The 18184-nt window shown below is 45.7% G+C and overlaps 1 protein-coding gene across 1 annotated transcript in view; it reads left to right on the plus strand.

Annotated features, from left to right (window-relative positions):
• rinl (Ras and Rab interactor-like) overlaps positions 1-18184 on the plus strand; it is a 111012-nt gene that overhangs the window by 80865 nt on the left and 11963 nt on the right. The window contains exons 8-10 of the mRNA XM_072274508.1: positions 2115-2420; positions 13016-13147; positions 14332-14495. Coding sequence (XP_072130609.1) covers positions 2115-2420; positions 13016-13147; positions 14332-14495 — 602 coding nt within the window. The remainder of the gene's footprint in view (positions 1-2114; positions 2421-13015; positions 13148-14331; positions 14496-18184) is intronic.

The following is an 18184-nucleotide window of genomic DNA, read 5'->3' on the forward strand; positions in this document are numbered from 1 at the left end:
ACTTAATGGTAGGGGTCCATGGCACAAAAAAGGTTGGGAACCCCCTACCCTAAAGCCATTTTGTTTTTCAAATTAATTGAACCCTCTGAGAGGGTTCGCAGTAGGTTAACAAAAATGATTCCGGGATGAAATAGCTTGTCATATGAAGAGTGTTTGATGGCTCTGGCCCTGTTTTCACTAGAATTCAGAAGAGTGAGAGGTGACCTCATTGAAACCTATTGAATGTTGAAAGGTCTTGATAGAGTGGATGTGGAGAGGATGCTTCCTGTTGCGGGAGAGTTTACAACCAGAGGAGACCTTTTAGAATGGAGATGAGAAAGAATTTCTTTAGCCAGAAAGTGGTGAATTTGTGAAATTTATCATCACGGGGGGCTGTAGTGGCCAAATCTTTATGTATACTGTATTTAAGACAGAGGTTGACAGATTCCTGTTTAGCCAGAGCACAAAGGGGTACGGGGAGAAGGCAGGAGATTGAGGCTGAGAGGGAAAATTGATCAGGCGTGATGAAATGGTACAGCAGACTCAATGGGCCAAATGGCCTAATTCTGCTTCTATATCTTGAACCAAGCACTGATGAGGCCTCACAGAACTCGGGCAATCTTAAGCAATTGAATCATTTCAGATTTTCCTAAATTTGTTTGGAAGTGTCCCCAAGATGTTCATCATATCACCTCAGAGACCTCCAACCTCTGCAACCAGTCAACATAAACCTTCAATTTTATTTGTAAGCTTCAGGTTAACAGCAGGTAGCTCTAAACTCAAGTATCATTATTACTAACAAATATCCAAGGACCGTAAGACATCAGAGCCAAATTGGGCCATTCAGCCCAACTAGTCTGCTCCACCATTGATCATGGCTGATTTATTACCCCTCTCAACCCCGTTCTCCTGTTTTCTCCCCATTACCTTTGATGTCCTCATTAATCAATATTCTATCAACCTTCGCTTTAAATATACTCAATGGCTTGGCCTCTACAGATTCACCACTCTCTGACTAAAGAAATTTATCCTCACCTCTGTCCTAAAAGGAAGTTCCTGTATTCTGTGACTGTCCCCTCTGGTCCTAGACTCCCCCACCAGAGGAAACATCCTCTCCACATCCACTCTATCTGTGCCCTCTGATCCTAGACTCACCCACTACAGGAGACATCCTCTCCACATCCACTCTATCTGTGTCCTCTGGTCCTAGACTCCCCCACTATAGGAAGCATCCTCTCCACGTCCACTCTATCTGTGCCCTCTGGTCCTAGACTCCCCCACTTCAGGAAACATCCTTTCCACATCCACTCTATCTGTGCCCTCTGGTCCTAGACTCCCCCACTTCAGGAAACATCCTCTCCACATCCACTCTATCTGTGTCCTCTGGTCCTAGACTCCCCCACTATAGGAAACATCCTCTCCACATCCACTCTATCTGTGTCCTCTGGTCTCAGACTCTCCCACTGCAGGAAACATCCTCTCCACATCCACTCTATCTGTGTCCTCTGATCCAGGACTCCCTCACTATAGGAAACATCCTCTCTACATCCACTCTATCAAGGTCTTTGATTATTCATTAGGTTTCAATGAGGTCACCCCTCATTCTTCTGAATTCCAGTGAAAAGAGACCCCGATTTGAAAATAGAAAATAGTTCATGCCTTTATTCCTCTAGCAAAGGGCATGACCATACACTTTCCTGCACCGTATTCCATCTGATACTTTGCCCATTTCCCCAATCTGTCCAGGTCCTTCTGCAAACTCCCTGCTTCCTCAACACTACCTTCCTCTCCACATATCTTCACATTGTCTGCAAGCTCGTCCATAAATTCTGTCATCCAAACCATTGACATATTACTTAAAAAGAAGCAGTCCCAACTCCGATCGCTGTGGAACACCACTAGTCACCAGCAGCCAACCGGTAAAGGCTCCCTTTATTCCCACTCTATCCATGCTAGTATCTTTCCTGTAATACTACAGGCTCGGACCTTGTCTCGCAGCCTCATGTGGGGCACTTTGTCAAAGGGTTCTGAAAATCCAAGTCAATAACGTCCACTGACTCTCCTTTGTCTGCGCTGCCTCTCACTTCCTCAGCAACAGTTCCCTTCTGACTCCACACTGTTCCTCTCTCTTCCAGAGGTTGCCATCCAGAAGGCTTTGCAGAAGTGTGTGCTGAAACCACTGCGTGACAACATCTACGCGTGCCTGCTTGACTTCCACACCAAGGACGGGTCTCTGAAGAAGCTGACCACCAACCAGCTGATTCTGCAGAGTCAGACCCTGGCGCAGCTGGAGGTGACAGCCAGTGTTCCCGACGCCGTGGCACTGGAAAAGATCCAGCAGAAGTTTGCTGCCATGCACCTGGCCTACTCGCCCTTCAAAAAAGTGGCACAGCTCCTGAAGGCCTGCAAGCTTATCTACGAAGCAATGTCTGGCTCATCAGGTAAGAGGCAGATCGAGAAGATGGTGCACCAGCAACATCGAATTTATCACTTTATTCCCACTGAAACGATAAGCAACAGACCATAAGACATAGAAGCAGAATGAGTCCATCTGGCCCATCAAGTCTGCTCCACCATTCAATCATGGCTGATCCTTTTTTTTCAATCTCGTCCTCAGCCCCAGTTCCCGGCCTTCAATAAACCTTTGATGCCGTGTCCAATCAAGAACCTATCAATCTCTGCCTTAACTACACCCAGCGACTTGGCCTCCACAGCTGCATGTGGTAACAAATTCCACAAATTCATCACCCTTTGGCTAAGGAAATTTCTCCACATCTCTGTTTTGAAAGGGCGCCCCTCTATCCTGATGCTGTGCCCTCTTGTCCCAGACTCTCCCACCATGGGAAACATCCTTTCCACATCTACTCTGTCTGGGCCTTTCAACATTCGAAAGGTTTCAATGAGATTCCCCCTCATCCTTCTGAATTCCAGCGAGTACAGACCCAGAGCCATCAAATGTTCCTCATATGATAACCCTTTCATTCCTGGAATCGTCCTTGTAACCTCCTCTGGACCCTCTCCAATGACAGCACATCTTTTCTAAGATGAGGGGCCCAAAACTGTTCACAATACTCAAGGTGAGACCTCACCAATGCCTTATAAAGCCTCAGCATCACATCCTTGTTCTTGTATTCTAGACCTCTTGAAATGAATGCTAACATGGCATTTGCCTTCCTCACCACCGACTCAGCCTGCAAGTTAACCTTCAGGATGATCTGCACAGGGACTCCCAAGCCCCTCTGCATCTCAGATTCCTGTATTTTCTCCCCGTTTAGAAAATAGTCCGTACATTTATTTCCACTACTGAAGTGTATGACCATACATTTTCCAACATTGTATTTCATTTGCCATTTTCTTGCCCATTTTCCTAATCTATTTTCCTAATCTATCTAAGTCCTTCTGTATCCTACCTGTTTCCTCAACACTACCTGCCCCTCCACCAAACCTTGTATCATCTGCAAACTTGACAACAAAGCCATTTATTCCATCATCGAAATCATTGCATCATAAGAAGAAGTGGTCCCAACTCCGACCCCTGTGGAACACCACTAGTCACTGGCAGCCAATCAGAAGCGGATCCTTTTATTCCCACTCGCTGACCCCTACCAATCAGCCAATGCTCTAACCATGTTAGTAACCTTCCTGTAATACTATGGGCTCTTAACTCGTAAGCAGCCTCATGTGTGGCACCTTGAGGAAGGCCTTCTAAAAATCCAAATATACATCGACTACATCCTCTTTATCTATCCTACTTGTAATCTCCTCCAAGAACTTTAACAGGTTCATTAGGCAGGATTTCCCTGAAGGAAACCATGCTGACTCAGTACTATCTTGTCCCGTGTCACCAAGTATTCCATAGCCTCATCCTTAACAATTGACTCTAACATCTTCCCAACCACTGAGGTCAGGTTAAATGATCTATAACTTCCTTTCTGCTGCCTTCCTCCTTTCTGAAAGAGTGGAGTGACATTTGCGATTTTCCAGTCCTCTGGCACCATGCCAGAGTCCAATGGTTTTTGAAAGATCATTACTAATGCCTCCATAATCTCTACCGCTACCTCTTTCAGAACCCCAGAGTGCAGTTCATCTGGTCTGGGTGACTTATGTACCTTTAGGTCTTTCAGCTTTTTGAGCAACTTCTCTCTTGTAACAGTAACTGCACCCACTTCTCTTCCTTCACACACTACAACATCAGGCACACTGCTACTGTCTTCCACAGTGAAGACTGATGCAAAATACTCATTTAGTTCATCAGCCATCTCCTTGTCCTCCATTACTATTTATCCTGCCTCATTTTCTAACAGTCCTATATCCACTCTCATTTCTCTTTTATTTTTAACATACTTGAAAAAACTTTTACTATCCACTTTGATTTTAATGACTTGGCCTCCAGGTCTATCTGTGACAATGATTTCCACTGATTTACCACCATCTGGCTAAAGAAATTCCTCTTCATCTCTGTTCCAAAGGGACATCATTTTATTCTGAGGCGATGTCCTCTGGTCCGAGACTCCCCCACTATCGGAAACATCCTCTTCACATCCACTCTATCTGTGTCCTCTGGTCCTAGATGCCCCCACTATAGGAAACATCCTCTCCACATCCACTCTATCTGTGCCCTCTGGTCCTAGACTCCCTCACTATAGGAAACAGCCTCCTAGGCCTTTCAACCTTCAATAGGTTTCAATGAGATGCTCCCCTCATTCTTCTGAACTCCAGATTGGAAAGGAAGAGGAATGAAGCCAGACTAAGGAGGTGAGGTGGGGGTGGGGGGGACATGGGGGGAGGGAGGCAGTACAAGCTGGCAAGTGATATGTGAGACCAGGTGAGGGGGGATGAAGAGGTCAAGGGCTGAAGGAGGAGGAATTTGATCAGAGAGGACGGTGGACCACAGGAGAAAGGGTAGGTGGAGGGAAACCAGAGGGCAGTGATGAGCAGGTGAGAAGAGGAGGAACGAGAGGGTAACCAGGAGAGAAATTAATGAATTAGTCCTGAGATGCTGCCTGACCTGCTGAGTTCCTCCCAGCATTTTGTGTGTATTACTCTGGATTTCCAGCAGCTGCAGAATCTCTTGTGCTTAGCACTTGCAACAAATAGTGGATAAAACAGTGGTTGACCACTGGATTCTGCCTCCGAGAATGGTTCAATAAGAATATAGGGTGGGTGACTTAACAAGAATGATTCCAGGAATGAAAGGGTTAATGTATGAGGAGTATTTGATGGCTCTGGGCCTGTAGGCACTGGAGTTTAAAAGAATGAGGGTGGGAGCTCATTGAAACCGATGGAGTATTGAACAGCCTAGACAGAGGGCCCAGAAGGTGGCAATAACAAACCACTTCAGTAGAAAAACTTGCCAAGAACAGTCGTGGTCATGGACAGACCATGATCAGCCAGGTCATACCACACAGCACGCAGTGGTAATGATGGTGAGTTAGAGGATTTTTCCATTAGTACACAAGTCTAGGACGAAAGGATCCTGACTCAGAAGCATGTCTATTTAGAACAGAGTTGAGCAAGAATTTCTTTAGTCAGAGCATGGTGAATCTGTGGAATTCATTGCCACAGACGGAGGCCAAATCGTTGGGTGTATTTAAAGCAGAGGTTGATAGTAAAGGTGTCAAAGTTTACAGGGAGAAGACAGGAGAAAGGAGTGAGAGGGATAATAAATCAGCAGAGCATGCTCGATGGGCTGTCTAGTTCTGCTCCTGTGTCTTGTGGAAGGAAAATCAGAGTGACAGGGTTACACAGCATGGAATCAGGCCTTTCAGCCCAACTTCCCCATGCTGAGCAAGATGCCTATTCAAGTAGTCCTATTTGGGCATACCTCTCTTACCTACATACTTATAACAATATCTAGAGTCATAGAAAAGTACAGTACAGAAACAGGCCCTTCGGTCCATCTAGACCGTGATGAACCATTTAAACTGCCTACTCCCATCGACCTGCACTGGCACCATAGCCCTCCATACCCCTACCACCCCTGTACCTATCAAACCTTCCCTTTAATGTTGAAATCGAGCTCACATGCACCACGTGCTGGCAGCTGATTCCACACTCTCACCACCCTCTGAGTGAAGAAGTTTCCCCTCATGTTCCCCTTAAAATTTCACCTTTCACCCTTAGCCCACGACCTCTGGTTGTAGTCCCACGCAAGCTCATTGGAAAAAGCCTGCCTGCACTTACTCTATCTATACGCCTCATAATTTTGTATACTTATATCAAATCTCCCCTCAATCTTCTGTGTTGCAAAGAATAAAATCCTAACCTATTCATTCTTTCCTTACAACTCAGGCCTTCCACACCCAGTAACATCATTGTAAATTTTCTCTGTACTCTTTCAACCTTGTTTACAGCTGTCCTGTATGAAGGTGATCAAACCTGCACACAATACGCCTAATTAGATCTCACCAACGTCTTATACAACTTCAACATAACATCCCATCTTTTGCACAATACTTTGATCTATGAAAGCCAATACATCTGTCTCTACCACTTCTCCCGGCAGCTCATTCCACAAACCCACCGCCCGCTTTGTGCAGAAAGTTGTCCCTCAGGGCCCCTAGAATTCTTTCCCCACTCACCTCTAGCTTTCCCCTCTGCCCTCTAGTTTTTGATTGGCCTTCCCTGGGAGGCAGAGAGTGGCCAGTCCCTGTATCTATTCTGGATTTTATAAACCTATATTAGGTCACCCCTCACCTACAGGAGAAAAGAAGTCTCAACCTATCCAACCTCACCTTTATAACTCAGATCCCTGTGTATTGCTTAACATCCTCCGAAATCTCCATTCACCAGAAAAAGCCGGATCTCCTGGGAGCCACCCATTTCAGCTCTACTTCCCACTCCCATTCTGACATGTCAGTCCACGGCCTCCTCTACTGCCGTGATGAGGCCACACTCAGGTTGGAGAAGCAACACCTTATATTCCATCTGGGTAGATTCCAACCCGATGAACTTCCAGTAATTGCCCCCCTTCTCTCCTTCACCATTTCCCCATTTCTGTTTCCCTCTCTCACCTTATCTCTGGTGACGGTGGTGGAAGTGGATACAATAAGGTCTTTTAAGAGACTCTTAGATAGGTAAATGGACCTTAGAAAAATAGAGATCTTTGGGGTAGGGAAACTTTAGGCATTTCCTAGAGTAGGTTACATGGTTAGCACAGCATTGTGGGCCGAAGGGCCTGTAATGTGCTGTAGATTCCTATGTTCAGAATCAGAATCAGGTTTATTATCACCGGCATAGAAACATACATAGAAAATAGGTGCAGGAGTAGGCCATTCGGCCCTTCGAGCCTGCACCGCCATTTATTATGATCATGGTTGATCATCCAACTCAGAACCCCGCCCCAGCCTTCCCTCCATACCCCCTGACCCCCATAGCCACAAGGGCCATATCTAACTCCCTCTTAAATATAGCCAATGAACTGGCCTCAACTGTTTCCTGTGGCAGAGAATTCCACAGATTCACCACTCTCTGTGTGAAGAAGTTTTTCCTAATCTCGGTCCTAAAAGGCTTCCTCTCTATCCTCAAACTGTGGCCCCTCGTTCTGGACTTCCCCAACATCGGGAACAATCTTCCTGCATCTAGCCTGTCCAATCCCTTTAGGATATTATACGTTTCAATCAGATCCCCCCTCAATCTTCTAAATTCCAACGAGTACAAGCCCAGTTCATCCAGTCTTTCTTCATATGAAAGTCCTGCCATCCCAGGAATCAATCTGGTGAACCTTCTTTGTACTCCCTCTATGGCAAGGATGTCCTTCCTCAGATTAGGGGACCAAAACTGCACGCAATACTCCAGGTGTGGTCTCACCAAGGCCTTGTACAACTGCAGTAGTACCTCCCTGCTCCTGTACTCGAATCCTCTCGCTATAAATGCCAGCATACCATTCGCCTTTTTCACCGCCTGCTGTACCTGCATGCCCACTTTCAATGACTGGTGTATAATGACACCCAGGTCTCGTTGCACCTCCCCTTTTTCTAATCGGCCACCATTCAGATAATAATCTGTTTTCCTATTTTTGCCACCAAAGTGGATAACTTCACATTTATCCACATTAAATTGCATCTGCCATGAATTTGCCCACCCACCCAACCTATCCAAGTCACCCTGCATCCTCTTAGCATCCTCCTCACAGCTAACACTGCCACCCAGCTTCGTGTCATCCGCAAACTTGGAGATGCTGCATTTAATTCCCTCATCCAAGTCATTAATATATATTGTAAACAACTGGAGTCCCAGCACTGAGCCTTGCGGTACCCCACTAGTCACCACCTGCCATTCTGAAAAGGTCCCGTTTATTCCCACTCTTTGCTTCCTGTCTGCTGACCAACTCTCCACCCACACCAATACCTTACCCGCAATACCGTGTGCTTTAAGTTTGCACACTAATCTCCTGTGTGGGACCTTGTCAAAAGCCTTCTGAAAATCCAAATATACCACATCCACAGGTCCTCCCCTATCCACTCTACTAGTTACATCCTCAAAAAATTCTATGAGATTCGTCAGACATGATTTTCCTTTCACAAATCCATGCTGACTTTGTCCGATCATTTCACCGCTTTCCAAATGTGCTGTTATCACATCCTTGATAACTGACTCTAGCAGTTTCCCCACCACCGACGTTAGGCTAACCGGTCTATAATTCCCCGGTTTCTCTCTCCCTCCTTTTTTAAAAAGTGGAGTTACATTAGCCACCCTCCAATCCTCAGGAACTAGTCCAGAATCTAACGAGTTTTGAAAAATTATCACTAATGCATCCACTATTTCTTGGGCTACTTCCTTAAGCACTCTGGGATGCAGACCATCTGGCCCTGGGGATTTATCTGCCTTCAATCCCTTCAATTTACCTAACACCACTTCCCAACTAACATATATTTCGCTCAGTTCCTCCATCTCACTGGACCCTTTGTCCCCTACTATTTCTGGAAGATTATTTATGTCCTCCTTAGTGAAGACAGAACCAAAGTAATTATTCAATTGGTCTGCCATGTCCTTGCTCCCCATAATCAATTCACCTGTTTCTGTCTGCAGGGGACCTACATTTGTCTTTACCAGTCTTTTCCTTTTCACATATCTATAAAAGCTTTTACAGTCCGTTTTTATGTTTCCTGCCAGTTTTCTCTCATAATCTTTTTTCCCCTTCCTAATTAAGCCCTTTGTCCTCCTCTGCTGAACTCTGAATTTCTCCCAGTCCTCAGGTGATCCACTTTCTCTGGCTAATTTGTATGCTTCTTCTTTGGAATTGATACTATCCCTAATTTCTCTTGTCAGCCACGGGTGCACTACCTTCCTTGATTTATTCTTTTGCCAAACTGGGATGAACAATTGTTGTAGTTCATCCATGCAACCTTTAAATGCTTGCCATTGCATATCCACCGTCAATCCTTTAAGTGTCATTTGCCAGTCTATCTTAGCTAATTCACGTCTCATACCTTCAAAGTTACCCCTCTTTCAGTTCAGAACCTTTGTTTCTGAATTAACTATGTCACTCTCCATCTTAATGAAGAATTCCACCATATTATGGTCACTCTTACCCAAGGGGCCTCTCACGACAAGATTGCTAATTAACCCTTCCTCATTGCTCAAAACCCAGTCCAGAATAGCCTGCTCTCTAGTTGGTTCCTTGACATGTTGGTTCAAAAAACCATCCCGCATACATTCCAAGAAATCTTCTTCCTCAGCACCTTTACCAATTTGGTTCACCCAATCTACATGTATATGTCGTGAAATTTGTTAACTTAGCAGCAGCAGTTCAATGCGATACATAATATAGAAAAAAGATAAAATAATCATAATAATAAATAAGTAAATGTTCTATTGCCTTCCTCTGATGCTCCTTCCCCTTCCCTTTCTTCCATCGTCTTCTACCCTCTCCTATCAGATTCGCCCTTCTCCAGCCCTGTATCTCTTTCACCAATCTCCCAGCTCTTCACTTCACCTCTCCCCCGGTTTCACCTATCTCCTGCCACCTTGTACTTCTTCCTCCCTTCCCCCTCCTTCTTACTCTGATTTCTCATCTTTTTTTCCAGTCCTGATGAAGCATTGACTGTTTCTCTTTTCCATCGACGCTGCCTGACCGGCTGAGTTTCCGCACTTCACGTGTGTGTTGCTCTGGATTTCCAGCATCTGCAGGATCTTAAACACAAGAGATTCTGCAGATGCTGGAAATCCAAGCAACACACACGTGAAATGCTGCGGAACTCAGCAAGATCTCATCTGTTGGCAACAGTTTAGAGAAGCTTTGAGACCAGCAGCTGGAATCTGTACTTTAATGAGGAAAGCTTGCACCAAAGCGGCCTGTAACATAAGACCATAAGACCATAAGACAAAGGAGCAAAAGTCGGCCGTTTGGCCCATGAGTCTGCTCCGCCATTTTATCATGAGCTAATCCATTCTCCCATTTAGTCCCACTCCCCCGCCTTCTCACCATAACCTTTGATGCCCTGGCTACTCAGATACCTATCAATCTCTGCCTTAAATACACCCAATGACTTGGCCTCCACTGCCGCCCGTGGCAACAAATTCTATAGATTCACCACCCTCTGGCTAAAAAAATTTCTTCGCATCTCTGTTCTGAAAGGGCGCCCTTCAATCCTTAAGTCATGCCCTCTCGTACTAGACTCCCCCACCATGGGAAACAACTTTACCACATCCACTCTGTCCATGCCTTTCAACATTCGAAATGTTTCTATGAGGTCTCCCCTCATTCTTCTAAACTCCAAGGAATACAGTCCAAGAGCGGACAAACGTTCCTCATATGTTAACCCTCTCATTCCCGGAATCATTCTAGTGAATCTTCTCTGTACCCTCTCTAATGTTAGCACATCCTTTCTTAAATAAGGAGACCAAAACTGCCCACAGTACTCCAAGTGAGGTCTCACCAGCGCCTTATAGAGCCTCAACATCACATCCCTGCTCCTATACTCTATTCCTCTAGAAATGAAAGCCAACATTGCATTCGCCTTCTTCACCACCGACTCAACCTGGAGGTTAACCTTAAGGGTATCCTGCACGAGGACTCCCATGTCCTGTTGCATCTTAGAACTTTGAATTCTCTCCCCATTTAAATAATAGTCTGCCCGTTTATTTCTTCTGCCAAAGTGCATAACCATACATTTTCCAACATTGTATTTCATTTGCCACTTCTTTGCCCATTCTTCCAATCTATCCAAGTCTCTCTGCAGACTCTCTGTTTCCTCAGCACTACCGGCCCCTCCATCTATCTATCTACCACCTATCTATCTGGAGTTTCAAAGAATTGCAAATGACTTGATTGGCTACAGCAGTAGTACCAGAGGTTTGGAGGATGGCAAATGTTGTTCCATTGTGGGAGAAATGGAATATGGATAATCTTACATCAGCGATGGGCAAACTAGGACATTGTTAGGGACAGGATTACCAGCCTTTGGAGAAGCATAGTCTTATAAGTAATAGTCAGCATGGCTTTGAGAAGGTCAGGGCATGTCTCATAAACCCAAATGAGTTTTCTGAGGAGATGACAAAATAGGTTGATGAAGGTAGAGCAGTGGATGTGGTGTACATGGATTTTAGTAGGGATCCAAAAAGCAAGCTTATTCAAAAAGTCAGGAGACATGGAATCCAGGGAAACTTGGCCGCAAAGATTCAGAATTGGATTGCACAAGGAAGGCAGAGGGTGGTCGCGGGTGGAGCGTATTCTGCCTCAAATTCATGACTAATGGTGTTCCGCAGGTATCTGTTCTGGACCCCTGATTTTATAAATGGTGATTTTAATACATTTTTCTGGGTGATCTTTATAAATGATTTGGAGCAGGAAGTGGGTGGGTGGGTTAGTAAGTTTGCAGATGGCAGGAAGGTTGGTGGAGATGTGGGTAGTGTGGTTGGTGGAGTTGTGGTTGATGGAGTCGTGGATAGTGTAGAAGATTGTCGTAGGATACAACAGGACATTGACAGGATGAAAAGCTGGGTGAAGAAGTGGCAGATCGAATTCAGTCCAGAAAAGTGTGAAGTGATTCACTTTGGAAGATTCAACTTAAAGAGAAAGAACAGGATTAATGCCAGGATTCTTAAATAGTGACGAGGTACAGAGAGCTCTTGGGATCTAAGTCCATAGATCCCTTTAAGTTCCCGGGCAAGCTGATAGGCTGGCTAAGAAGGTCTATGGTGTATCAGCCTTCATTAGTCAGGGGACTGAGTTCAAGAGCCCTGAGGTAAAGTTGCAACTTCATAAAGCTCTGTTCCATTCTGGTCAGCTCATTATAGGAAGGATGTGGAAGCTTTAGGGAAGGTGCAGAGAAGATAGACCACGATATTGTCTGGATTGGAGAACATGTCTTATGAGGAAAGGTCAAGTGAGCTAGGGTCTTTCTCTTTGGAGTGCAGGAGGATGGGAGGTGCATAAGATTATGAGAACCAGATAGACCGGACAGTCAGCACCATTTTCTCTGAGTGGCAATGGCAAATACCAGAGGGCATCAGTTTAAGGTGATTGAAGGGAAGTACAGAGGGGATGTCAGAGGCAGATACTTTACACAGAGAGTGGTGGGTGCCTGCACTGCTGGGGTTGGTGGCAGGGGCAGATACATTAGGGACATTTAAGAAACTCTTAGGCACGTAGGTGATAAAAAATGGGAGGGTAATGGCTGTGTAGGAGGGAACGAAGAGGGTCTATACAGGTTGGCGTAACATCATTTTGTGCTGTAGTGTTCTATGTTCCAAGTCTGGAATGAGGATAGGGAGCAGAAGAAAGGTGAACATCTCTGAGACTTAGAGGGTTCTGAAGTCAGCATGGGAGGACAGCAAGGGGCACTTTCCACAGCCTAGATCCAAGAGGAGGAAGCTGGGGTTAGACGGAGATGAGGAGGAATCTCCCCTCTCAGAGAGCAGGGAACATTTAGAATTCTCTGCCGCTGTGAAGTCTGAGCCTTGTTTGGGGAGCATTGAGGAATGAGGGCTACAGTGAATGGGGGAGAGGTGGAAATGGTCACCTCCATCTCTCTGATGGGCGTAGCGTTCTCGAGGGGCTGAGTCCTTCTCACAGTTAATCCCGCCATTGCAGGGAAGCCCTATGGTGCTGACGACTTCCTTCCCGTGCTGACGTACGTCCTGGCCACCAGCAACCTGACCAACCTCTGGCTGGACGTGGAGTACATGATGGAGCTGCTGGATCAAAACCAACTTCAGGGTGAAGGTAAGGGTGGGGGGTGGTGGGGGGGTGGGGTGTCTAGCTCATCGGTTAACCAGCCAGCCCACTTCCTCTGGGAGTGCAGCCACTACCACAGTGTGGGATAGGAGGCTGGCCCGTGTCTTTGTGCAGCGTGGTAAAACGTTCATGTTTTTGTTGAAGGTTGCAGTTGGACTGGAGGTGCACATGGAATTGGAGATGACTTCAGTGAGGTTGTTGGCCTGGATTAAACATTAGGCTTGGATCCGGAGCTGGAAGTGGTTTAGGATCTGGTTTGTGTGCAGAATAAATGCTCGCATGGACCAGTTGGGCCAAATGGCCTGTTGATGCTGAAGACTCTGTCTAAACCTAAGACCGGGTAAAGTTTATGATTGCTTTATGACGGTGTACTCCTAGGAACTCTGCGGCTTTGATGAGGAGTCTCACAAAATTCCCAGGGCTCTGGGAGCTGGGAGGAATTTCCAAGTCACAGGCAGCAGTGCCTCTATGCCTACCACCCCAGAGTCATAGTATACACCCAACATTCCTGCTTCACTGGAGCTCAGCTGGAGCCTGGAGCATGCACTGTCTCACGCAGAAAGAGCACAACTTATTTACTGCCATTACACCCAGTGCTGTTGAGGGCAGCAATGAAGGTCCTCCATCTCTCTCGACCTTTGGCTAATTTTGGTCTTGGTCTTGGAGGTGTTCAGGAATTCCTTCAACATGACGGTAGCTTCCGCTCTGTATTCACTGCTGTCAGCCATGCAACTCCCGAGTGGAGACCCAGGAGTACCGTCACACTCAGATGTAGGATTCTTCATTGCTGTATCCGTAACAGTTTTGTTTGGCCAGTCAGGGTTGTTAGCCTGTTCAAGTTCAACTTAACCGTGTATGTGGCTGAGCGAAACATCGTCCTCCAGTGCGACTGCACAGACAGCACGTACACACAGTCACAGAACAATATAAGCACAAGTCCCTGGGTGGTGCAGCCTGGAGATTGATGGTGTATGGGATGACGTTCTGCAAGAACAAACACACAGCAGTTCCTCACCTTGCGAAGGGTCAGCCGTGGGCAGCTTGTTTTCTAGTGAGCAGACTCTGGAGACACCAGATATAGATCTGTGAGCCAGGTTTAAATGTTGGTGGCTGGCCGGCTGGCCAGGGAAGTGCCTCCTGTCCTCACAATCTCACTGTTTCTCCTTGCACAGGGGGATATTATTTAACAACCATGTTCGGCGCTCTGTTCCACATCAGCAACTTTCAGTCCCGGTCGCTGACCCGTCAGATAAGCGATGAGGCCAAGTCGTCTCTCTACCAATGGCGGAGACGGAGGACGTTGCATCACAACCAGTCCAAACGGCGCTCGGCACAGGTTTGTCTTGGATGGGACAGCTGCCATCAATAACTCCATGCAGAATTCAATTCATAAGACATAGGAGCAGAATTAGGCCATTCAGCCCATCAGGTCTGCTCTGCCATTCCATCATGGCTGATTTATTCACCCCCTCAACTCCATCCTGCCTTCTCCCCATAACCCTTGGCCCCCTTGCAAAGGTATGTATGTACGTAATAAGGATGTATGTACATGCCTATTAAGTAGTTAAGTTAAAATCAGTAGTGCAAAAAAACATGGAAATAAAAAAATAGTGAGGTAGAGTTAATGGGTTCAATGCCTGTTCAGAAATCAGATGACAGAGGAGAACAAGCTGTGGTTTCTGTATCTCTTTCCCAATGGTAACGGTGAGAAGAGAGCATGTCCTGGGTGGTGGGCATGTTTAATGATGGACGCTGCCTTCCTAAGGCATTGCTCCTTGAAGATGTTGTGGATACTAACTACCCTCGAGCTAAGGAAATTCTTCCTCATCACTTTTCTAAAGAGACGTACTTCTATTCTGAGGCTGTGCCCTCTGGTCCTAGAATTGTCTCCTGTAGGAAACAGCTCTTCATGCCAACTCTGTCTAGGCCTTTCAGTGTTCAAAGTTCAAAGTTCATATATGTCACCATATACCACCCTAAGATTCATTTTCCTGTGGGCATACTCAGCAAATCTATAGAATAGTAACTGTAACAGGATCAATGAAAGATCAACCAGAGTGCAGAAGAAAACAAACTGTGAAAATGCAAATGTAAATAAATAGCAACAGGAGATAATCAGTCACTGAAAGCAAGCATGCAGGTACAGCAGGCAGTGAAGAAAGCTAATGGCATGCTGGCCTTCATAACAAGGGGAATTGAGTATAGAAGCAAAGAGGTCCTTCTGCAGCTGTACAGGGCCCTGGTGAGACCACACCTGGAGTATTGTGCGCAGTTTTGGTCTCCAAATTTGAGGAAGGACATTCTTGCTATTGAGGGAGTGCAGCGCAGGTTCACAAGGTCAATTCCCGGGATGGTGGGAATGTCATATGTTGGAAGATTGGAGCGACTGAGCTTGTATACACTGGAATTTAGAAGGATGAGAGGGGATCTAATTGAAACATATCAGATTATTAAGGGATTGGACACACTGGAGGCAGGAAGCATGTTCCCGCTGATGGGTGAGTCCAGAACCAGAGGCCACAGTTTAAGAATAAGGGGTAGGCCATTTAGAATGGAGTTGAGGAAAAACTTTTTCACCCAGAGAGTGGTGGATATGTGGAATGCTCTGCCCCAGAGGGCAGTGGAGGCCAAGTCTCTGGATGGTTTCAAGAAAGAGATGGCTAGAGCTCTCAAAGATAGTGGAATCAAAGGTTATGGGGATAAGGCAGGAACTGGATACTGATAGTGGATGATCAACCATGATCACAGTGAATGGCGGTGCTGGCTCAAAGGGCCGAATGGTCTACTCCTGCACATATTGTCTATTGTCTGTTGTCTATAATGAGATAGAGTCCTTAAAGTAAGATAATTGGTTGTGGGAACAAATCACTGATGGGGCAAGTGAGTGCAGTTGTCCCCTTCTATTCAAGAGTCTGATGGTTGAGGGGTAGAAACCGTCCTTGAACCTACTTGTTAGGCTTCAATGAGATCTCCCCCCACCCCACCTTATTCTTCTCATCTCCAGTGAATACAGGACCAGAGCCATCAAACGAAACTCATATATTCACCCTTTCATTCCTGGGATCATTCTTGTGAACTTCCTCTTGACCCTCTCTCAGATTGTCTTGGAGCTGTTGGTAACACAGCTGCCCACTGTTCACTTTGCATTTGGACTGGTTTACTGGATTATTCCCATCACATGTACGGAGATACAGTGACAAGCTTGTCCTGCATGCTGTTCATACATATCAAATCTTTACACACTGCATTGAGGTAGTACAAGATTAAACAATATTACAAGATTTCAATTTCCCCAATATTGATTGGCACCTCCCTAGAGCAAGGGGTTTAGATGGGATGGAGTTTGTTAGGTGTATTCAGGAAGGTTCCTGGACACAATATGTAGATAAGCCTACAAGAGGAGAGGCTGTACTTGATCTGGTATTGGGAAATGAACCTGGTCAGGTGTCAGGTCTCTCAGTGGGAGAACATTTTGGAGATAGTGATCACAATTCCATCTCCTTTACCACAGCATTGGAGAGGGATAGGAACAGACAAGTTAGGAAAGTGTTTAATTGGAGCAAGGGGAAATATGAAGCTATCAAGCAAGAACTTGTAAGTATAAATTGGGAACAGATGTTCTCAGGGAAATGTACAGAAGAAATGTGGCAAATGTTCAGGAGATATTTGTGTGGAGTTCTGCATAGGTACGTTCCAATGAGACAGGGAAAGGATGGTAGGGTACAGGAACCATGGTGTACAAAGACTGTTGAAAATCTAGTCAAGAAGAAAAGAAAAGCTTATCAAAGGTTCAAAAACCTTTGTAATGATAGAGATCTAGAAAATTATAAGGCTAGCAGGAAGGAGCTTAGGAATGAAATTAGAAGAGCCAGAAGGGGCCATGAGAAGGCCTTAGCGAGCAAGATTAAGGAAAACCCCAAGGCATTCTACAAGTATGTGAAGAGCAAGAGGATAAGACATGAGAGAATAGGACTGATCAAGTGTGACAATGGAAAAGTGTGTATGGAACCGGAGGAGATAGAAGAGGTACTTAATGAATACCTTGCTTCAGTATTCACTACGGAAAAGGATCTTGGTGATTGTAGGAATGACTTACAACAGATTGAAAAGCTTGAGCACATAGACATTAAGAAAGAGGATGTGCTGGAGCTTTCTGAAAGCAACAAATTGGATAAGTCTCCAGGACCGGACAAGATGTACCCCAGGCTACTGTGGGAGGTGAGGGAGGAGAGGTTCTGGAGGATTGGAGATTTGCAGATATTGTTCCCTTATTCAAGAAAGGGAGCAGAAGTACCCAGAAAATTATAGACCAGTGAGTCTAACTTCAATGGCTGGTAAATTGATGAAAAAGATCCTGAGAGGCAGGATTTATGAACATTTGGAGAGGCATAATATGATTAGGAATAGTCAGCATGGCTTTGTCAAAGGCAGGTCGTGCCTTACGAGCCTGATTGAATTTTTTGAGGATGTGACTAAACACATTGATGAAGGTAGAGCAGTAGATGTAATGTATATGGATTTCAGCAAGGCATTTGATAAGGTACCCCACGCAAGGGTTATTGAGAAAGTAAGGAGGCATGGGATCCAAGGGGACATTGCTTTGTGGATCCAGAACTGGCTTGCCCACAGAAGGCAAAGGGTGGTTGTAGATGGGTCATATTCTGCATGGAGGTCGGTGACCAGTGGTGTGCCTCAGGGATCTGTTCTGGGGTCCCTACTCTTCGTGATTTTTATAAATGATCTGGATGAGGAAGCGGTGGGATGGGTTAGTAAATTTGCTGATGACACAAAGGTTGGGGGTGTTGTGGATAGTGTGGAGGGCTGGCAGAGGTTACAACGAGACATTGATAGGATGCAAAACTGGGCTGAGAAGTGGCAGATTGAGTTCAACCCAGTTAAGTGTCAGGTGGTTCATTTTGGTCGGTCAAATATGATAGCAGAATATAGTATTAATGGTAAGACTCTTGGCAGTGTGGAGGATTAGAGGGATCTTGGGGTCTATGTCCTTCAGACTCTCAAAGCTGC

Source organism: Mobula birostris, chromosome 12 (assembly GCF_030028105.1).
Source record: "Mobula birostris isolate sMobBir1 chromosome 12, sMobBir1.hap1, whole genome shotgun sequence".
NCBI classification, from domain to species: domain Eukaryota; kingdom Metazoa; phylum Chordata; class Chondrichthyes; order Myliobatiformes; family Myliobatidae; genus Mobula; species Mobula birostris.